Genomic DNA, 24,276 nt, shown 5'->3' with positions numbered 1-24,276 from the left:
GTACTGCACAATACAGCTCATCAAAGCATGGCGTCTCCTGGCTTCACATTCGGCTTACTTTCCATCAATTACATACTTAGATAAGTCTGACATCTTCTTTAATTTTTTTCCTTCTTTCCAAATAAAAACGAACAAAGTAAATTCTGCTATCGCAATTTATCAAAACTATTATCAACATTCAAAACAAACAAGCATAACATGTCTCCTTCAAGATCAAGCCTTCACCTTTCATCCTAGGACAAAGACAAAATCAAAAACATACATGAAAGAGACAATGAGTGCAGGAAAGTATACTGGGGGTAGGGAGGGTCAAATCTTGAAGCCAAAGTTTGTAGACAAAGACTTAGTGAAATATCTAGCACATCAAGCAACCCACGTTGTCATGATTCTCTTAACATGTCACATTCAAAAACCACAGGTGTCACAGTAAAATCAAGCAGGTGCAAGCCTGCAAAGTCCTGAAACATCCTTAAGCATCTCACAGAAGTTGAGAACATCAGTTTAAGACACTTACGCCTCTCCTATCTTTAGTCCTGTCGCTCACCGCATGGCGGTCCCGGTGACCCAAGTGTTTCTGGTGATCGCCATTGTCTGGGAAGAGGAGGCAACCTCCGCTCCCGTGCCTCTTCTCCTTTCTGCTCTCCCTGACAGGGTTGGGAGAAGGTGACCTGCTTCGCCTGTCCATGTGCGAGTAGCGTCTGCACCTCCTCGCCTGTTGCCATTCGCGAGTACTCCACTTGCTTTTGTTCCTTTCTGGTCCCCATGGGAGGGGATCTGTCAGTCTCCCTTCTGTGAGAGGAATCAGCTGGCTCTCGTCGCCGGTCCTGTGATGGGGTGAGCTTTCATAATCTCACGATTAGGACTGGCCACTTCTCTGCGATCCGACGCGGAGGTGCTCCATCAAAATCTCGCTATCAACAAGACGAGGTGGACTGTTCGCATCTCTCCTGTCTCCTCGGTTAGAGGATGCTACTAGCATCTCGACCACACTCCTCGACGAGGTGGACTCTCCATACATAACGAGGGGGATAGCCACATCTCACGGCGACGGGGATAGGGCTTCTCTTCTGTTGCTGCATGTCGGGCGATACATCAATGACACGCCTTCCGTCGCCTGAGGTGACCTATCTGCATCTCTGTGGTCGCGCCTTGGTGACCGCATGGTGTCTCCTCTGTCACCTCGCGGGAGACGTCACTTCTCTTCTACGTCCACGCCTCTTCCATCATCATTTCCTCGCTTACCATGTGTGTCTGTCCTCCTGTCCTCCACGTCTGGGCTCCGAGTCGGACACTATCGATCGTCAACGAGCGAGCCTGTCCCTCTATAGTAATCTCTTCCATCCCAGCATCTCCACGGTCGAATTCTGTCCATCTACTGCTGTTTGCTCGATAATCACAATAGAGTTTCTCCTCACCCGGTCTCTGCACTGAGCCTATGTTCCTGCGTCCCTGGCGTTTTCCTAAACCCTCGTTTGCCCTTTGGGCGATTCCCTCTTTGCTTCTGTCTTGTGGGGATGGAAGAGCCCTGCTGTGAGAGAAATCTATGATTGGAGCTTCTCCTGCCAGACTTAGTTCAAGAGTTTGTCCTCAATGCGTGGTCTGCCATCTGCGCGAGTTACGCCATTCATACCTCCGGCATCCAGCCGCTCTCTGCCCTGGTCCGCCTGTTTGCTCTCCTTTGACCTTGAGGTCTGCGTGTGCCGCATCTTGCCTCCCCCATCCCAGTGTCTTTCTTCTCCTTCTCCTTTCTGCTTCTGAGTTAGAAGAAACTCTCCGAGCTCTCAGAATCTGAAATATTAAAAGATAAGTTAAAAAATCAATTTTAAAAAACCATTAGGAAAACTAACTCAAGGTCTTTAATGACCACCTGCAACAAGTTGCTTGGTCTAAGATGAAGGGTGAAAATGAGAAATGACATGCACCTTTAACTGCCTAAATAACTGATCTTACACTGCTACTCTTTCATTTTTCCCAATCCAGAGAATCAAACTGTCTATCAAAAAACCACGAATGGTTAATCTCAGATTGGACAGGGTGAGGCTGTTGCAGAAATCCTAGCTTGTACTGCTAATTAGATTCCTGCTAAGAGACTGCTTGTACATGCTAAATTAAGCCTATCATTTGCACATCAATGCCTGCACTCTATGGCTTCACCTTAGACAAGTAGTACATAAATGCATGATGGATATAACACTTTAACTCAAATATTACAGACAAAAAAAAACAAGACATAGAACAAAGTACAAAATGATGTTAGACGAAGCATTTCAAAACAAGCAACTCCATTAGACCACCAAAAATGACTAATAGGTAGGTTAGGAATTTCCCATCACATTTCTTTCTGCATAAAATTGGCAACAGCTAGCAAAATGACTAACAGAATGGCTAGCAGTTTAAAGGTAGAGCAACAGACTGCAGAGCCTGATACCTTAACGCTATAATTGGTTTTCATCATCATAAACAATGTTCAATTTCTTTCTATTCAGTGTATGACTCAGTTTCCTCTGTCTCTTATTCTTGTTAATTTTTTTTTTTTTTTAAAGGGTAATTTCCATGCATTTCAGGGTAACTTGCTCAATACTGTCTTATCTTAAAAGAATTAAAGTAATTCAAACAGATATTCTCACATTTTACTTTTCATAGGCAAAAGAATAAATTTTGTTCCAAAATGTGTTACAGGAGTAAACTGATCTAAACTGCTTTCTTTTTTATTTTTTTGGTCAGAGGATTCCTTCATTAAAGGTTTTGTTGTATAAACATTTTTTATAAATAAAAACCCTATATGGGTATACAAATTAGAAATGATTTAGAGTCTATATCTGCGGCCCTATGCTCCACTGGGGGTGAAAAGGAAGAAGAAGAAGAGTGTATATAACGTTAGTACTATGTTGTGGGTTGGGAGTCTTGTGCTTAAGTTTTTATAGCAAAATGAGTCAACGGGTTAAATATATAAAATACACTTTTATTATTAAAACATTCAACTACAAAAATCTTATATTAGCAACTTTTTTTAGAATCCCATTCTTTTAGAGATCTATTAAAGACCTCTTTTAGTTTTGGTTTCTTTTTTAAATCTGAAAGGACAATAATCTTGTCAATAAGAAATTCCTACTACAGCCAGAAAAATAAGTGGCCCATAATACTACAATAAGATTGAAGAAAAGGCATTAAAGCTGCATAAAATACCTGAATCAGAGCTGTCAGAATCAGAACTGTCTGACTCTGAGCTATCGGAGCTCCCGGAGTCCGAGCTACCCGACTCTGAACTGTCAGAACTGGAGCTGGACTGGGCTTGATCCTGCTGCTGCTGTTGCTTCTGCTGCATCAACTGCTTGGAGATTCCCTTCAGATGTTCTCGTAAGTCCTCCCTGTTCACAGTCAATACAACAGCCACAACTGATGAGTGACAAAGTAATAATAAGAATAAACTATAATATTAGACACCTATTTTAGTTTTATGCAGTAGCTGTAAATGCACTGTAAGTAAAATAGATACATTAAAGGACTATAGATTTTTCTAGTATAATTTTTAAAGCAATGTTGTATTTTATCTTATAATTTCCCAATACATTTTCATACCACATTCTTCATGCTAACATGATATTAAAAATCACATATGTAAAAACACTACCACAAACACTGCCATGTTACTTACGTCAGACCTCCTAGGCCAATGGTGGTGAAGAAATTGATTGCAAAGCGAGTGTCTTTAGGATTATTTCGAGGCATGATCCCTTCAAAATATTCTTGGAGAGTTCTGAGCAAAGAAAGAAAGCATAAACATGGGGAAAACATATAGTCAATGAGCTGCATAAGTCCAACAAAATCATTTGGTCTGGCCCTGCCACTGCACCTCAGGCAGGCAAACTTCAATAAAACTATGAGCTTTTTTTCATTACAACATAAATTTATATTATGTGAATCAAAATAATAGCGTAAATTTTGAGGGACAAGCAAGGAGCATCCATTACGAGACAGGACATGCGAGCATATCACGGGAAAGACACAGATACTTCTCATCAGCTGCCTAAAGCACATCTGCATGCATTGTGGTAACTCAAGATGGTGCCAGGCAGACTGGAATTGTACATGTTGCAAAAGTGATCACACTGTGGCGTAACTACAGCATCACCAAAGCAGGCTAATTTCAAGTTGATAATTTTGTATGGCCTGCAAATGCTGTTTTACATGTCCTCATGGTCCTCAGCAGAAAAAAGGTTTCCCCACTGGAGATATCATAAATTTCAGCACATCCTTGCATATGATTTGTTTCCGCAGCAGCTTATATAAGGGAAGAAACTGTTTGCTTCTTCAGGGATTGTTTTACTATGAATTACTTTCCTTAAGGAGGTAAAATAGTCAACCAATTCAGATAATTTGTTATATCTGAAAGCGGGGAATGAGTCAGTTGGTCAAGAGTCATGTTATGCCATTTACTCAATTTGACAGGAGTTTGTACTTAAACAGCCAAAAATGACAACATGATAGCATGATTTCAAGTCCAGCGCATATTGTAATAAAATATTTCAATGTTTGGCACCTTAAATTATGTAAAAAAATTTCTTAAATTTCTCCCTCATTACTTATTTTCATGACAGGAGCTTTTTGCGTTATTGTCTTTCATTTGAATTTAGTTTTTAAAAAAAACTATAAGTCTTGCAGATCCTTTCATTTAAATGTTTGAAAAATTCACTGTCAATGGTGGTTATGTAGGTTAATAGTTGTAAAAATTGAATCACGTTATGCTTTGTGCTACTACTACTGTTTTAAACATACAAACACGTCATTCTTAATTAAAAACCAAACCTGCAGCTCTAGAAAATCCATAAAACCATGGATCAACATTAATTCCAAAATAAAAAAAAATTTCACTATTCTACTTGTAAGGTAAGGTATGAAGTCAATGTTACATACGGATCTCTGAGTCGAGCATTTAACTTGGGCAATCCCATGTACTCTGAAAGCTCAAGGAAGAGAATCTTAATGAAAATTCTGCTGGCAGAGGTTGTGTCTTCTTCAGTTAGCTTCATACAGCTCATCACCTGCAATATAAGGGATTTGTCAGACTGTGATTTTAAAAGACACTGTAATAAAACATTTTTAAGATGTAATTGTGAAGCAGGAACACTTCAATAAATTTGCTATCTTTATAGCAAATATGAACACTCCAATAAATATATGAGCACTTTTTACCCAGGGTTCTCTTCTAGCACCACAAGCACTCTAATGATCTGTGAGCTTAAGACTAAAACACATCAAAGTGAACATAGACACCTTGGCTATTTCAAAAAAAAAGATGCATAAAAAGTTTTATCTTGTTGCTGGCATTAAAGAAAAGGTCTACATAATACAAGATAAACTGAAGCCTGGTCTGATGTGGATCTACACTCACCCCCCAGGAAATGGCATCTGTGTGCAGAAGGTGGGCAAAAAACTTGGCAACATTGCGAAGCTTGTTTGTGTCAGACGATGAATAGTTTCAAACTGCTCACGAAAATGTTTTGATATGGCTCAACGTACTTTTTGTCCAGCTGGCAGAATCGCTGTCAAGTAGAAAAGACACTGAAGCAGTTCTAAGTGCAAATTTCTTCCCTTTAAAAAAACTACAAAATCTTCTGTTATTACTGCTGCCTAACAACCAACCATGCATGCACATGCAAACATAATGTAATTCAGGGTTCCCAGGGATCAGGGATGGTGCCAAAAAAGGACCTTAAAAGGACCTTTCATGCATTCGTAAGGACCTAAGTGACAGTCATCAATGCTTAAGTTTTTCTCTTGTGTGGTCGGAAAGATGTATTATTTATGAATCTGTGGTCTTCTCAAATACATGTATTTCTAGTAATAAATAATCAAAGAGTTAATTTTGATGCCTGTCTGCCATATTTAGATTAGATAACTTAAAAAGTGTCCTTAGCGCGCTGATAACATACACCGTTAATGTTCCAAGTTTTCTAGAAATCTAAGTAATAATAATTGCAAAACCTGAAAGCCATTCTTTGGTGTAATACAAAAGTCAGTTCACGTGTCTCTCTCTCGCACACACACTCGGGAAGAGAGAGAGAAATAGAGCTATGCACAGTAGTACTAGAAGATCAAAGTTCAAGAAAGAGTAAGTTTCTAAAGACCTTTTGAAAAAAGAGTGTTTTTTGCGAATACTGAAGGGCAACTAGTGTTGTACAGATGTGTAGACCAAACATGCGGCGAAAAATCGTCGGTATTTTGCGCCAAAGTCGACTCCGGAAATAAATTTGTGGTAATATTTTATCGATAAAAGGACTTAAAAGGGTCACAGAGAAAATGTAAGGACCTGTGTGAGAATTTGAAAGGACCGCATGGCAAATAAAAGGACTTAAAAGGCCTTTCGGCGAAAATTCAATATAAAAGGACTTAAAAGGACCTTGCAAGGACCTGGGAACCCTGGTAATTATTTCTTAGACTTCAATCAATTCCATCACAATACTGCATTAGCATGCGCTTCCTATGTTAAACAGCAGAAACAAAAAAACTTTACCTGAGCAAGAAGACCAAAGAACTTTTCATATGTACGGAGCTGGGCACAACAGTCCAAAATCATATAGCAAAGTTCAACCTGCAAAAAGTCAAGTATATAACAACTATAAAGGCGATAACCCATGGCTGTGTGATCTAGCAAATTCTAGTGATGATGTGTTTCCAGCTACATCAGAAGTTTTCATAAAGAAAAAAGGAAAACACAATGTTAAAGTAAATACCAAGTTTTATACATATTACATCATATAATGATCAACAATTCTTTACCTATCAATAACTTATCTTTATGTATTTGACTCTTGATGTTGATTTACAAAGTAACACTTCATGGTTAAAAAAAAAAAATGCCTGTGTTTAAGAAAATCTATAAATCAGAATAAAGGTTTTTCTTAACAGACTCTTACAGCATTTTCTTTTAAACTTTATTAAAACTATTGCAAAGTCTAACAATATTTGCACTCTTAAAATCAGTCCACATGTAGATCAAGATGAGAATGAGCAGCTAAGCCAGTTGTACGTATTAGTATTTGACCTCATCAACCCTTAAAATGAAATAATTTAAGGTACTGAGTATTAAACTTGTGGTGGGGTCAGCCTGCTGGATCAATGAAGGTCTTTAGCTTAATCTTGAAGACCTCCACTAGGAGCTGGTGCTCTGAAGCAACATCTGCACCTCTTCTCTCTTGGACATCTTGGAGACTCCTTCTCCAGACGAGCAACTGCTATATGGTCGATCTGGTTTTCTGTCTGGCCATCAGGGGATGTCCAAGCTGTCTTGTGTATTTTTGTGTGGGAAAAGTGCCACTATGACGAGGTCATTGAAATCCCAGAAGTCTATGAAGAGCTCCATGTTTTCATTGCAGGTGCCGACACCATGTCTTCCCATGATGAGTTCCCTGTTGGTGTTATCATCTCTAACTTTTGCATTTAGGTCTCCCATGGTGTGTGGTCAAGCAGAGACTGAAGGGAACTGTAGAAGTCTTCTTTTTCCTCTTCCTCTGCTGCATTTGATGGTGCATAGCATTGGATGATGATCTTCCTTTAGAGCTGACTCTTGTTGATATGAGCCGTGGCGAGACTGGTTCCCAGGCCATCAGTGCCTTTGTTGCCTGTGTTGACATCAGCAGTGCTACTCCCTGTGTGTGATCGTGGTCCAGGTCTGTGTGGCCAGAGTAAATAATAGTTTCTCCTGGTCTGGCCACTTCCATTCCATCTGGTTTCGCATAACCCAAGAACCCTGATGTATTTTCTCATATCACTTTCCACTTGAGTTGACTTTCCACTTTCATAGAGGGTTCGGATGTTCCAGGTCCCTATCCTGGTTCTTGCTTTGGTCATCAAAAGATGAGTAAGCAAGCTGGCTTCCCCAAGGCTTTCACCAGCATGTGTCGTAAGCTCTTCTAGAAAGAAATTCTCCAGACCAGTCCCTTGTTGTGGGTTCTGTAACAGCTTTTTTTTAAAAATTTACATGAGTGGGGTGTTTGCACAAAGCAAAACCCCCAACCTAGAAGGCCAGGAAGCAACATTTTAGTCTGGCCACCACCCTGACAGACCTGTTTAGCTAGGTTAGACCTGCCAGGAGCACAAGGTTCCTGCCCACATAGCTCTGTGGATCAACAAGGCGTGCACACCACCACACAACTAAAAGGTAAGTTGCACCAATTCGTGGTATTCTAAAATAGTGAACTTATATTTTCTTGTAGCTTTATTTTAGGTTTGGATTTGGGTTGGCCTTAGGATTAACCCTGTTTTTTTTGTCAAAACAGACTAATAAAATATAAGCAAATAAGTGCCTGTTTAAATGAAAGGTAGTCTTCTTTAAGTATTAGTGCCGGGTTTCCTAACTAGCTGTTGGCACAAGCCAACAGGACAAATATATTCATATACATTCAGTCTTGTACTAGGAGTAACCCATACTCAATATGCCCCTCAGAACAATAGTATAGATTTGTGTACTGTAACAATCAAAGTATATTCAGTTAAGCATGGCTACTAAATTAAAGTATATTCCAATAAATAAGACTATTTAAATTAAAATGGTTTCTCCTTACATCTTGTCCTGGTTTCATCTCCATCTTGAGCAGCTTGTGCGCACATTCCTCAAAATCGAGACTTGATTGAATGGTGAGGTAGATTGTTCGCCGCAGTGCCACCATGTTAGTTTCTGTGTTGTCTATAATGTCTTGTTTAGCTTCTTCTAAAATCCACAATTAAAAAAAAAATTAAATACAAAATAAATTGTAAAGATGTCTCGATACCTGCTTTAAATAAATGAAAAGACAAAAATTAAAGCAAATATTCCTAAATGTCAATAATATAGACACAAATATAAAATGTGTCCATAATGTGGGACAAATATTATGTAATGTCAATAATGTAGAAACAAATATCATAAAACGTATCAATACAGGACACAAAAATAAGCTAATACGTTCACAACAAAATTAATCACCTGTGTGGGAAGTCTACATGTTACAAACTCTATGATACAGATAACTGTAGGAAGGTGCAAGTTTTTTTGGGTTTTTTTTTTCATGACATTTTGAGTTATAAGTCACCACATAGCACATACTCTCATTTAACAAGATTTTTCTTTTCTGCTCAAGCCATGGACGTAAATCCACCTATCTTCTCTGCTGAATAATATCCACTAATCCCAGGAAATTTGATAACACAACAAATTAAGTGCAACCTTTTGGTTCCAGCAGTAATAATCAGACCGTTCTCTGTTGTACGGGGATCTCCTGTACCATAGGCTGTAACTAAAGGATACTGAATTGGTCTATATCTGGCTTGTTTGTCCACAGAACTACGCATTTTTTTTAACCAGTTGATTTAAATGGAATTGCTCTATACAAAAGTCCAGTGTCATCAGGGGCATAGGTTTACACAAATCCGGTAAACAGCAAGTCAATCATCAATGGGGAAGACTCTCTTGCCACTTAGACATGACTGGTAAATGTTGTGGTATTTCATCCATTTTTCACTCGAAGCCTGAAAATCATTGAGAATCCTCCAGCCACTGATTGAGACACAAAGCCTTTTCCTGAGTTTTCCAGTCACTGGAATTTTTCCTCTGTTTCACCTCACAAAACCACTCCTAAATTTGCTTATCACTGGGTAAACACATTTGCAAATTTTAGATTATTTCATATCTCCACTTTGCAGCTATGCCATATTTCCAGAATTTTCCCTTTTCCCTGGATTTTATTTACCATTTGAGTTTTTTCCCACACTAAGAGCAATCGCAATATCACCTTGATCACTCCTTTTGATTATCTTTACTCTTTCTTTGAGAATATATGTGGTTTTCTTTGTTGTTTTTGCTTTCAATTGGTAATACTCATCACTTCCAACATTGCTGCCCTTTGCTAAAGATTTAAATTGGGAACTAAGTCTAGGTAAGAGCAATCAGAGATCTACATTTAAAAATCTCTGAAGCAACAGATTAACAATACCTGTACTGAGATGGACAAAGAGGCTCTCCTAAAAATGCACTTTATCTTTTTATTTAAACAGGATTTCTGAAAAAGTCGCAATGGAGCAAATGCAGGGGGTCAATAATTTTTTAAAAATAAAAATGTGACTTCTGCAAAAGATTGTAATGAAGTACAATCGACTGTCGTGCACTTGTGAAAAATGAAAAAGACACAACAAAGAACAAGAAATCTCTTTCATGATATGCAAGAAGTCGGTATCAATACTTCTGCAGAAAATCATAGTATAGGGTAAAAGGTCAGCCAGAAGCAGTCTATTCTAAAATGTGCTTAATTTTTTTTCAACGAGTGACTTCTACAGAAAGTCGTAATAGAGCCCAAGCATAAGTCTGGTTATGGAGGCAGTTGTAATAGCGAAGACATTAACATGAGACTTGAAAGGTCTGATGTGAGTTGCCCTTACTTGGAGTAAGCAAATACACTTAAGACTGAGGGACCGTGTGTTGGCTGTGAGACACCATATTTTCAAAAGCTGTCTTCACAAGACCTTTTCAGCAAAAAATACATGGTCCATATTCTATGAAACAATCTACATAAAATGGTGGCTTTTTGTTGGCTAATAAATTGATGCAGCTTAATAAAGTCACTATATTTCTCACAATTGTAATCTGCTTAAAAAGTTGCTGATAGTAAGTGACACTAACTCAAAGAATATGGATTCAATGCCTTTAAGACTTTCTCTTTGTATGTAGAAATTACTTAACCAGAACACATTCTTACTGCTCGTCCCAATATTCTTTCAATGATCTATCAAGCACAAAATAAGACAACCAGAAGTGATTGGACAAAAACCCTACTGCTTTCTTTTTGCTCTCCAACAACAATTTTTTAAAATTCTTTTTAAACTTTAGTTAAATTCTACTGTTTTTACATCAAAACAGATATTTAATTTTACCAATAACTTATCATTATTTTTTATTTTGATGCAGCTTACAAAAGATTTGTTTTTCCTCTGAATTTAAATTTTACCAATACTATTATAATTATCAGGACTTTTTTAAAGAGAAAACTTATACTCATGTCCTAGCATCCTTTTAAGTTTTTGATGCAGTTATACACTGATTTACTTAGCTGCTGCTGTTGGTTTTAAGACTAGAATATTGTAAATTAATATTCATCCACTAATAACATGATTTAAAACTTGTGAAATCCATGAGATAGTTTTAATTACAATAGAAATCAATTCAATTTTAGTGACTATAGCCATTCCCTTGATTTTTGACAATCTCAACTGTGAGAAACTGTCAGTAATGCTACATTAAATGTCTGCTGATATATGAGAATCTGAGCTGTGAGGAACCATCAATGTTACATCAAATATGTGTTGATCATTAAGCTTTATTAACAGTAGCAGAACAAAATATTACACAGACATACAACTCAGCCAATTCTAACAAAACTGGCAGCTTTGTTTACCCTAAATAAGAGACATCACGTGAAGGTAAGCCTCAAAGCAAATTGCATCTGCGACTTGTTTTTGGTTCTAAGAGGACGTCATGATCAGGAAGTCTTAATAAAGAGGTTTTACTGTAATTATTTCTCACAAGATGATGTATTATTTATCCTATAATTAGTTCTATTTTACATAAATGTACACGTAACTCACCTTCTTGTTCCTCTTCACTGGAGCTCTCAGATCCTGATTCATCTCCAGACTCTTCATCAGAGCTACCTTCATCAAGAATTTCTGTTGGAGAAAGCATGAAAAAGTGGCTATAATAAAATAGTAACTAACTTCATTTCTGCAGCAAAATAAAATTATACCTAAGTAAAAAATCTTGTAAAAAGTACCCTAAAACAAGAGTTGGAGTAAAAGAATCAGAAAAAGAACATGTGAGCATTAGTTTGTAAGCATGATAAAACTGTGTATTCAGCTTGTCATGCTTATCCTTAGCTGCAACACTGACAGGATATTGAAACATTTACCAGATGTTGTACACACACTAAGCAAGAGCATGCATTAAGTTATTGCCCTATTAACAAGGTGTGGCCTATCACTTACCTTTTTTGAGAGTCTTGTAGTTTTCCTCATTTTCAATGTAATGGTCATCAGCTTTAAAGACATCTGAAAGCAAAAGGCAGTATCCATGTCAACATCCATGTTTGTCATAAAGTTAACTGAGAACAAAAACAACTACTACAGGTTGCAGTTATTGTCAACAAACAATTTGTAGGAGGTAAGTCTTACAGTGAACAGACTTTGAGAAACTTCAATGTAACGTTATCTCACTGTACACTACTTCAAAGTTAAGTCTTGCTATGAAACAACATTGGAGACATGTTCTGCTTACTGTCCACTAGCTACTATACCTCTTGCTATGAACAAAGAAATTCAAGATAAATGTCACTTACAGTGAATGACATTTATGAGAGGTCTCACTTACTCAATTCATCCTGAGCAGTCGTGACGTTCTCCAAGAGCAACAAGTGAGTAAACTGGTCATCTTCTTCCACAAGGTCAAGGTCAGCAATGACGGCAGGGTGGTCTTTGAATCCATCCTTCCTGATGGCAAACATGACTTCTATCATGTACTGCACACGCTTGTCAATCTGCCCCTCATGAAGAATACTGCGCAAGCTGTCAAAGGAGGCTGGAAAAAAAAAAAAATTAAAGAACTGGTTTGGCTTTTCTGGATAAGTTGTTGAGTATCCTACGTGTAGATTTAATGCAGCCCATCTGTAAATAAACACACAGTTTTTTATTTGAACTTGTTCTAATAATGGATTTTAACTATTTGTCATATCCAAATCCTTTTCAAACTATTTACACTGAATATCTCACCTCAACTATGTTGTCTTAAATTAAAGTTTTAACATTTATCTAAAGTGACCATGCTGAGCAATGACCAATTACTGGCACTCATTTTAATTTCCTTCTTGCTGCAGCAAAAGTAAAGAAAAATATTATATCCTACAAATCCTATGCAAAGTTGAAACTAGGAACATAGTTTGCTTCAATGAGTATTATTTACCAGAATAGTGTTATTCTTATAAAAGTGATCCACTGCAAGTAACAGTTACTGTGCAAATCTGACTTTTTTCCCAGCAGCACACAAATGTTGGAAAATGTGAACTATAATTATTTGCAAAACCAAAACTGATAACACTAATTACTATGATTTTGTCCATATAAAATAGTCATCCTTGTGGCAATAACAGTGATAGCATGAAAAGCATCTCCTTCTGTAACTTAATGTAGTATGTAAAGATAAGAAATGATGAGTTAAACTGCATGATCAAGATGATTTATATAGTGAATTTTTCCCAGCAACAACCAGTTTTGAACTGTTATATGCACACAAGTTCATGAACATATGCCTGTTTTAGGGTAGGCATCAAATGCACCTAGAAATAAGCTGATAGCATGAAATAACTTTGTTGTATAAGTAAAAAGAATGGCCTTTATAAACATCCCTATTACATTCCTGAATTGAAAACTATGATTACTAGCAACTGTTTATAGATGCAGTTTAAAAACAATGTCACTAGTAAATAAACCTTTCCAGCAATTCTCTCTTCAAAGCTCTACTGAGATTGATAAGAGTAGCACCTAGGTTGGAAGTCACTTCCCAAGCGGGCTCATTCATTATGGATGTAACAGTTTTGGTCCTGGAGATGAAGGGGAGTGAGGAAGACAACAATAATCTGGTCTGTCTGGACTTGTGGAAAAATGTACAGCCATATCCACATAATGAGACTGAGATTATCCCATTTTTCTATGTACTAATCCAAGTTTAGCTCACCAAAGCCATTGCCTCTGACAGCATCCCATGTTAGATAGAAAAAGAACTTTGTAACCATAAACACATTGAATGCAAAATCATTGACAAGTCAGTGTCAGCTTGTGTTGTTCATCTTGCAAAGAGTTGTACACATGTTGACAAGACTCCTTTTTAGCAAAACATTGGAAACCATGTTTTAAAGGAAGCAGGCTGGTTTGGCTAATTCAGGAATGACATTGGGTTTATTAAAAAGGTTTGGTCTTGGGTTCGAAAGCCCTGTCCATTTTCCAGTTGTGGGTTCACAATCATATTTTGGTAACCAAGAATAAACCAATAAATAGAAAAAAATGATATCGATGTTAATAGTTTTTAACTTTGATACTTCAACGTATCTCTCATCAGTATGTATTTGAATGAAAATCCAGGATTCTTTTAAAGACTGTAATACAACACTAAATAAATGTCTTGCCACTACTGTACTTTATGGCCAATTTAGGACACACAGATATAAAAGATTCAAATATGGTGAATGTGACGATAATAATGAGCAATATTTGGAGGCGGCTGGTTATACCTGAACCTACTACTAAACAATCTTTTTCTGATCTTCTAACAAGACTAATTATGGAAAAAGTAAAGCATGAAATAAACTGCAATTCAGTGTTTATAACAATGCTTCCCTTACAGTCTGCACCCGCAAATGCGGACATTTCCATAACTTTATAGCTCAATTGCATTGATACACCAGTGTTGAACGAGCTGTTCTATTGCTCAATTGCGCCATACACCATTGAATGAGTACTGAATGAGTTATACAGTACCAAAAAAGGGAAAAACTTTGGGAAAAAATTAAGCATGCATTCACCATGTGCATTATACACATGCATACACACATTTTATGGAGACTGATGAATACTGATCTGCCGGTCTGTAAGGTGATAAAAGGGAGTGGAGAAAGATAGCAGCATACCTGGACAAGCAATTAAAGGCTTGCCTCTTCTTTACTCTCCGAAGACTGGTCTAAAGAAAACAAGTTTCTCAACGCTGACCACCACAGACTTTATCATGCTCACGAGCACCACTATAATGGTCAAAGACTACCTTGCATAAACCACAAAGCATATCGGGCAGATCTTCACATATGTGAAGTTCATACAACAAGCTATCTGATGTGACCTGCTGAAAAGCTTGTGATAGCACTTCGATATACTCTTAGAAAAAAAATAGAGAATAGTTTTCAAGAGAAAACTAGGTAAAATGTGACAATAATGCTGCCTGAAACTGCACATCCTGCCCAGCACAATGCCGATGCTTGGCTACCAAGGACTGGCGCACACACCTGGCAAAACAGAACCTGGGTATTGCTGCAGTGGATCACTGATGCTTCCAGTTGTTCTGCAAAACATAAAGTGAGGCAAACATTACCTATCGCAGAATGCTGAGGAAGCCAGTGAATTCATAGGTCGTCAGCAAGAGCCAGGAAGCTACCGACTTGCCCGATGTCTGGTAAGGTCAGCTGATTTCATCCACAAGCTTCTTACTTCAGATGCTGCTTCAGAAGAATATGTGTTGGTTGCAGTTGTTGGCAGTGTTGCTATCTTTGATGAAGGACAATATGAGGGGTCCGTGCTGGCAAAGATGTGCTGCAGCACAACACGCAGTCATCCCAGCTCATAGATGACTGCAGCATGCAGCAGGGTGCATCATGATGATGATGTTTTCTCTTTCAGATGCAGCAGCAGAACCTGCACCTGTTGCGGAAGAAGCTGAGATGCCCATGGTTCCATAACCAAATAAACTTGGCAAAAGTTGGCATGGGTGATAAGCCATAAGCCATCACCCCAGCAGCGATGATAACCATGGCTACCACCGCTTGGCAGCTGCAGGTGATCCTGTTTCAACGGCTGGCTGGATGGCCACATCAGCTTGTAATGCAGCTGCATCTGCAGAGAAGGCCTCAGATGGCTGCAGAGATGCCAAGAGCAAGGTGAACAAGGTGCTGTGCTGATGATCAGATGTTATGATGTGGTGGTAGTGTAGATTACAGGTGATCTAAGCTGGCTTGTGCTGACTTGACAGAAGACAGAAGGCAGAAGCACTGTAACAGATGTGCTGTAGACTTGAAAGATGACAGACGCTGGTATCGATGAGCCGGAGACTTGACAGAAGACAAGCACTGCAATCGATGTGCTGTAGACTTGACAGATGGCAGAAGCACTGTAGTTGATGTGCTGGAGACTTGACAGAAGGCAGAAGTGCTGTAATCGAAGTGCTGGAGACTGGACAGAAGGCAGCAGCAGAACTGATGTGCTGAGCTGGGCAGACAGCACATGGACAATGCAGTGCAAAAGATTTGCTGGCATGCTGCAGACAAGGCTGACAAGCAGAGCATCTAGCCCCACCTGCAGGTACCAAGCTCAAGACCACACTCTGCCAAGGTTACTGTGGTCTCAGCTTGCGGTGGAGTCACAGCAATATCTGCAATGAGGGTTCTCCAGCAAAGCGCCTCCTGGTGCCTGGTGTCAGCTGAGCAGTTGAAGTCAAGGTCAGTCACACTGCGGCCTGGTTGAGTGACTGACCTTAACCCATATGTGAAAATACAACTGCTCAAAGCCAACATCAGCAAGGAGAAAAATGAAGATCCTGCAGAGAAGCCCAACAATTATCTGCTTTCTTGAGTTCCAGCCACCAGCGCCACCTGCAGATGCACAAGCGTGGGGCCAGTAAGCCTTATGACCCTTGATTGACTGGCACACCTGATGCAAGTGGCGAGGTGTCATGCGGAGCGACGTGGTGGACATGCCTTGCTAGACGTGCCCTTATGAGCATGGCTAGTGGCCAATGGCAGCCATGCAGGAGCTATCCCTGATGCACGCACAACAACCCCCATTGGATGCTTTCATCCGCCCTGAACTGAAAAGAGCAACATGGTCAGGTCAACATGTGCCTAACATACATCAATCCCCTCTTTAACTTTATGACACTTCAGTCCAACAACCAAACAATGGATGACTATAGCATACAGCATTGCAAAGAACCCCACTGTGCTGAGTAATACTGCCAGCCATTCCCCTGTATGTTATGCAATGCAGGAAGGCAAAGATGTTTCGTATTTTGGTGCACTAGTGCCAAGTTAACAATAATCAGGCTTGGAAAATGGGGAGAGCCAAAAGGCTTTCACTTGAGAAAAGACAACAGACTGGCAGAGAAAAGCTGTTTTGAAGACATCTCTGGCTAACACAATGTATAATGGGAATTGAACAATCATTTAAGATGACAATGACAATAGTTTTTACAGATGTGTGACATTTAAACATGTAACAGGAAGCATTGGATTCGAATTCCTCACCAACATGTTTTCATTCTATGTGCTCATTTATGCATCTCCCAACTCCACCACACACACTCAGAGACACTCTCCCACCCACCCCTGTTATGGGTGATGTGTATTTAGCAATACATTATGCAAAAACCTTCACGAACACTTTGCAGAAAAGAAGTGGGGGGTGGGGGGGAGATTATGAGGGTCTACACACACATTCATGCTACCAGCAAGACTAGTATGGAGAAAGTCACCAAGCCCTGCTTATGTGCATTGCAGAATGTATGAGGCAAGATGACCATCACCATCTATGAACAGATACACAAGTAAACATCTAGCAATCAAAGTCATGCTGCTAAAATACCACATTAATATGTAAATTATTGTCAAGACACACAGTACTCAGCATGACAAAAGAGCTTGCAACGGAAACTCCCACACTAAAATTAGCAATCAAATTTTGAAAAAGAATTTGTTGTGAAATGATTAAGACAAATAGATCATTATATTCCATGATGATGATGTGGTTGAAATATGTAAAAAAAATTCTTAAAGCTCTGCATCTGCACACCCTGGAATATTTAGCGTACCTTTTATTCCTTTAGGGCAGAGTTCCATTAGTTTTTGTCCACATTCCTTCAGAAAACTAATAGCAACTTCAACTGAGTCCTCTGTTTTGTTCTCCAGAAGCAAAGTCAAGATCTCCAGTGAGATAACTTCGTGTGCCTGTTAGTGGTATGGACCAAAAAACTATTAAAAATAATCATTATAACAATCTTCAGTCTACAATTGTCTTAAATAATGTTTGATCAATAGCTTATAGAACAATATCAAAAATACATCAATGACACAGCTCCTGCTGAAATAAACTACACAATATCCAGAGCCCAGCAAATCTAGCTACTTGCATTACAATACACTGAAGTAGAAAACACCACTAATAAGTCTGTCAGAAAACCATAAATCTAACGACACTTTCAAATGAATGACTTGTCTTTTGTCATGCCAGTGTTTCCCAGAATAAGCTTTTGCCTTACAAACCAGCAGCTGTATAGTTCATTGATGCTCTACTTGCCAATGTTTGTAAAAAATATCATTTGTAACTATGCGTTGCAAAAATAAAGCTTTTTGCTCTTCTCAGTCTTGCTGTGATATATTTAGAAAAACTATTAATGAATGACTCAGTCATTTTACTTATTAAATGAAAATTTTATCAATATATAAAGGCTTTTACAAATATCTTACAATTTAATCTATCAATATGTAGAAAATAATAAGCATCTTATAATTCCAGGAGCTTTTGCCCTCTAAAACATACTTTCACCTCTACATTTTAGTTACCCTCAACAAGTGACAAACATGATTTAACTTGAGTACTTTATAAGAAAACCTAAAACTTATCTGAACATCCTTACCACTTGCTGGTTGACTAGATGCGCAATAAAGCGAGTTGAAGACATGCTAAGACTTTTGTCATTTCGACGATATCCTCTCTTGAACTGAAGGATAAGTCGTTGAAGAATAAGCTCTCCTATTTGTGGAAACTACAAAAAACAAAATAGAAAATAAAATAATCAATGTGTTTTTCCCTTAATTTTAGACCATATTTGAACTGTTTTTGAGGGGAAAATACACAGTAAATATAATAATAATAATAAATGAAGATTTACATAACGCATACACTCCTAAGGAGCATACTTTTTAGATCATAAATCAGGAATGACATGGACAACATGCGAGCGATGGAAGAATAGACCACAGTGCTGATGACGAATAAAAGACAAATGTAGAAAATGCAAAGAGGCACCAAGTAACAATGTTAAAGCAAAGATTAAGCTTTTTCCTCCTATCCTCCATTACACTAAAAGGAAATACACACAACCTCAAGTGTGCCAGTCCTTGTTCATAGCACAGAAATCCATTACACATACACAAGCTCAGGTGCGCCAGTCTTTGTTTCTAGCAATCGATTCAAACAGATAGCTGTACTTGCAGGTCAGTACCATGGTAGGTGGAACTGAAACATTTGCTTCAGGCAGCACCAACAGATTATCACAGCTTTTTTAAGATCAAGGAAGCATACCTTTGTGTTGATTATTGCTACAAGGGCAGCATACACATGTGTGAATGTGGGTGATGCTGCCTGGGCTTGTATAACAGACCTTGCCAAAAGACCACTGCAATAAAAAAAAAAAACAAAAAAACTGTCAGTTACTTTAGAATCACAAAAATCATTTTCTTCATTATTCATAAAATCTTTTGATCTATAACCAACATCATCTAGGTGAATGTGTGCTTGTATAGCAAGGCAGCTCATATAGTTGCACATAAATCTATCAAAACACTATAACATTGTACGTACAACTCACCTGCACAGCATACAATGAAAACAGTATAGTCTAGCTCACCTTCCTCGAACAATGTTTTCTTGAAAAGTTCTCGGACAATGTCCACTATATTGGACACGTTCACCTTGTTAATGAGACCATTGATGCTCTTTTTAAGTGCTTCCCATGCCATGCGCTGATAGGGAACACTGAAATAAATGCCCAGCACAGTTAATTTATAATTGTTTTAATAGCCTGCTACACACAGCAAACATGGACTGACAAATCACAAGAGTCAATGCACGTGAAACAGCTTACTGTAAACTAGTTTTATTCTTTATTTTGAAATAACACTGCAGATAAATAAATCACTAGAAATTAAATGTGAACGAATACCATATTCATAGTGCTTACTTCAGTATGCACAATAAACACTACTAAGCACATCACTGATTTTGCAGGATGTTCCTTCTTGTATATCACTGATTTTAAAGTATGTTCCTTCTTCCCAAATGGTTCAGCCAATCAGTCTCTTACGTTAAAAATAAGGCAACGTGAAAAGTTCCTTTTGTGAATTTTTGTGTGATCTAAGCATCTGGGTAGACAATAACTTTAGAATAAGAATTGTATCCATAAGATTTCCAAGCCTCTGGACTATGAACTATGTAAGATCTGTACAGTTCATCCCTACTATATTTATGGGCTTCAGAAACGAAATATTTCTCTAGTTCTTATCTCACTTTGACGATGGAAACTCACTTCTTGATGGTTTTCCAGATAATCTCAACACTCTAGGATTATTTTCAGATCACCTGGGCGGTCCTTATCCTCTCTACTTACAAAGTTGAGTTTGTTCCCCATTCCCCAATGAACAGATAATAAACTGCATACCATTTTTATAACAACAACAACGGTTCACTTGTATGGTGCCTTATCCTCCCCTTTAGACAAGCTTAAGGCACTTCACACCTGACAGATGTTGACGCGAAAATAAGTTGATGTCAGAATATAATGACTGTACTCCACACCAAAGGTCAGCATCTACGCACAACACAAACACAATCCACAGGCCAAATATCAAACATAAGTGGGTATATTCATATTAGTTATTTTCCAGTTACCTGCTCTTATCTGTAATCTGAGCTTGCATCATGCGAAGCCTGGCTGGAGGAATGTAAGCTCCTCCAGTACGAGACGTCAAAAGTTCTTCTTCACCAGTTTTGCTTTTCTTCTCCACTGGTTGACCCACATCTTCTTTCCCTTTTACCTGCTCACCTTCATCTGCTGGCCTTTTGCGAGATGTGCTGTATCAATCACACACAAAGCATAACCATAAAATATCTCTTTTCAATCTAGTTTAACTTAGGTTCGCTCAAAATGTAAGATTTATGTACTGACGAACTAGCTGCACCTTTATGAAAAAATAAAAAACTACAGAAGTTTATCCTACTTTTTATTTTTTTTTAAAGGTAAAAAGTTCTTACAATACATAATTATTAAGAATTAACAGCCTCTTTTTGGAAAAGTTGCTTTATTTTAATAACCCAGGAATACTTGCTTCCAAACTTATCCACTTTCTCCATACAAAAGGTTAGGAAATCTATTATTCCCCAGTAGAAGTATATTTACAATGAAACTATCTCTGCACTGTTAATACAGTACATAAAATAAGGCTGCAGTCCCAAAACTTACTTTTCATCTCTACGGTTTTCTTTGTCATCATTCTGTCTGACATCATTCCTCAAGTCTCTGTCTCTCTCATGTCGCCTGTCCCTATCATTGGATCGTGCGCGTGTGGTTTCTCTCTCCCTTCTCCAGTCATCTCGCCTCCCCTCATCCCGGCCTCGTCGCCCAGACTCTCCATCCCTGTCTCGTCTTGATCTGTCATTGTCCTGGTGTCCTTCATCCCTAACTTTCCTCTGGCCACTTGGTTCTCTGTCTCGTCTTGAGCGTTCTTCTTGATTCCCTTCATCCCTATCTCTTCTTTTATCATCCACCTCTCGATCTCGCCTTGATCGATCGTATTATCTTGCCGTTCTTCTCGTCTTCGATTCTCATGCTTACGACTGTCATCATCACGATCCCTCTGTCTACCTTTGTCATCTCTATTGTCTGGCCTTCGTGGCTTATCATCCCTTCCTCGATAATCCTTTCCACGCTCACTTTCTCGATTTCTTGGACTTCGAGAACGTGTCCTGCGTCTTCTTTGACTTTCCTCATCATCATCACGACGCTCTCTGTCTCTTTTCTCTGGTTCTTTGAAAAGTGTCCGCTTCCCTGAATCTTCAGATCTTTCTTTTGTTTCACTATCTTTTCTTGTAACTGATGATTTCTGAGATAAAAAAGGGAAAAACTTCAAATTATCACTGCTAAAAATTGGCAATGTTCTGGTCAAATGATTTTTAGCATACTCCATGGATAAACAATAAATCTGACACTACATGTGTAAGGCACATATTTAATCCCTTTAGGCTTGTAACTGGGAATTCATTGATTATTCTTTAGTTATATATGAACAATTTCTTTTTGTAAAGTACAACACAGCTAAAAATTGCATGTAAACTTTTGTTATTGTTTGTTTCATCTCATTACCTGAACTATTGTACTGCGGGGCCCAGATCTTGTGATCTGCTCTCCGTCACTGCTAATATCACCTTCTGCATCTTTGACTTTAGTTCTTTCATCAGTTTTATCTCTGCTGTTTCTATGCTTGTAACCATCATTGTCACGTCCATGATCAGATCCATTTTCGCCAGATTTTTCTTTCTCTCTCCCCGAAGAATTAATCTCATTGTTCCTTCCAGCTCTACCAGGTGAACCAGTCTTGTGAGAAGAGTCACGTTTATCTCCTGAAGTTTTCTTAGAGTCTGACTCAGATCCATTGCTCCCTGAACTGCTACTCCCAGAATCAGAACCTGAAGAATCTTCCGAAGAACTGTCCTCTTCACTGTCATTAGGAACATCACTTTCCTTTCTGCTGCAAACAAAATCAGAAGAAAAAAAAGGTTATTAAATCTTTCTTTTCATCAAAAATAGCAGTTTTCTGCTATTAACATGTTTTAAAATAAACAGCCTACATATATTTCTGGTTGTTTTGGGCACTTTTGTCCAATAGATTTTTAAAAAACGTGTCGTATGACCTTAGATGTAAAACTCGTTTCTCATGTAGAAGGCCGGTAGGTTGGCATTTGTAGTTAGTTTTTGGTGGGGCCGGTGGATGATTGTTTGTTGCTGGCAGGATCTGGTGAGCCATCACATTGGCAATAATCAGATGGGATTAAAGCTGCTATTTGCCCTGTCCATATAGGAGCATCACGGCATATTCAATGACCGCCTCCTCACACTGCTGTCGACGGTTACGAAAACTGGCTATGACATCAACATTTTTCCGCTCTCTATATGCCTCAATCAGGACATCCAAGATCTTTTTCGGAGTATCATGTCATGAGGGAACATCAGAACTCAATGTCTGGCAGGTCCCTCAAGTGTGTTCAGCATATAAACACACGCTGCATTCTGAGGCATCGGGATTATGGCAAGAGCTAACTCTACCTCTCTTTCAAACTGGTCTTCACACTGAGCTGATCCTCCAGCAAATTTTTGAGGCGAAATAGATGTCACCCTCTGCAGCCATCATGCCCTTCTTTGCTGACACTGATCCAGCTCGTCGCGCCAAATGATGTAGCTGAGTGGAGTGATGACAACAAACTTCCAACACTCAAACAAAGGCAGGAATAGTCAGCAAGTGTGCTACCCTTTGATACATGGGCTTGTACAATGGCCACAGCTGCATCGCATTGCCAGACACTAAAAGTCAGGCCTGTCTCTTCTCTGTCCCATGTCTGTGCTCCCTCTCTGATCTGGCAACGTCTGCCCTGGTTTCGTCTCAGCTCTGCCCTTCTATACCTCTTGGATGGCTAACTTTCCATGATGTTCCTATACAGCTGGAGCAATTAGCAGCTTTAACTCCAGCAAATCAGTGATGAGTATCCTCTCTCATGATGGCTCAGCAGATCCCGCCAACAACAAAAAGTCATCCCCTGGACCCCTCAAAAAACTAACAACAAACGCCGGCCATCTACATCTAATGTTTAGTACCAATATTTTCCTTGATTAATGAGCAATGAGGCATACGTTAAACTTAAACCATCCTTTATCACAAGGTACACTCAGAACTAATATTATCACTATCAGTAAGCAGACATTTCATGGACGTAAGTCATGGCATGTCTCTGATTTCATTAAACTTTATAGTAATTCGCCATATTGAGATTCTCAATGATCAGCCTAACAATGAGATGACATGTCCAAAAATAAGGGCAAAAAAAATTTGCTCTTTAAACCTAAAAAGCATATATCTGTTAAATTACATTTCGCATATTAGTAAAAAATTTCATGTTTTTTTTTTTTTTAACTACCGTGTGCAAATTAACCTAGTTATCAGATTCAAACACTGTACGGCACACCTGACCTGCTCGGTCTTCACATTTTTAGTGCCTGCTATAGATTTTCTAAAATGTGTTCTAGCGAATCTCATTTTCTCTCAGTTTACTAGAATAATTTTTAACTCCTTCAAACGATGACCACTGCAAGACATAACTGTTTAATAATTCTGTCAGTTCGTGTTGGCGATTTCAACTTAATAAAAGGTGGGACGGTCACGCTTTGAATTTACAAACACAAGGAGTACAATTTACGTCTTAACCAAATGCCAAAATTCAATAGGTTGCCCAAAAATGGATCATACTTACTCCCTAGGCATACTGATGAAATTAATCGTTTAAATGATTAAAAAAAACCTGGAGAACAATACTGCCAAAAATTATGCGATTCAACGACGTAGAGTCACAGTGAAGGCGGAAGTGTCGTCCTCCCACACGAGATTTGGCGAGACT

General features: G+C 38.6%; 1 protein-coding gene across 1 annotated transcript; it reads right to left on the bottom strand.

The window, feature by feature from the left end:
* Positions 1-1,428: 1,428 nt before the first annotated feature.
* Positions 1,429-24,267, bottom strand: LOC112556351 (pre-mRNA-splicing factor CWC22 homolog). Its single transcript, XM_025225268.1, is given in 22 exon segments — positions 1,429-1,788; positions 3,187-3,368; positions 3,656-3,757; positions 4,915-5,042; positions 5,393-5,466; positions 5,469-5,492; positions 5,495-5,543; positions 6,515-6,592; positions 8,565-8,710; positions 11,617-11,697; positions 12,013-12,075; positions 12,395-12,601; positions 17,645-17,780; positions 18,470-18,598; positions 19,138-19,231; positions 19,463-19,487; positions 19,490-19,590; positions 20,503-20,685; positions 21,074-21,359; positions 21,392-21,713; positions 21,974-22,358; positions 24,133-24,267. Coding segments are annotated over 22 exon segments (2,835 nt in total). The 5' UTR covers positions 24,144-24,267; the 3' UTR covers positions 1,429-1,759.
* Between the last annotated feature and the right edge of the window lie 9 nt (positions 24,268-24,276).

The sequence above is a fragment of the Pomacea canaliculata genome, linkage group LG2 (assembly GCF_003073045.1).
Source record: "Pomacea canaliculata isolate SZHN2017 linkage group LG2, ASM307304v1, whole genome shotgun sequence".
Taxonomy (NCBI): domain Eukaryota; kingdom Metazoa; phylum Mollusca; class Gastropoda; order Architaenioglossa; family Ampullariidae; genus Pomacea; species Pomacea canaliculata.
Note: the sequence above shows the minus strand (reverse complement) of the source record. Positions and strands in the feature narration are given on the sequence as shown.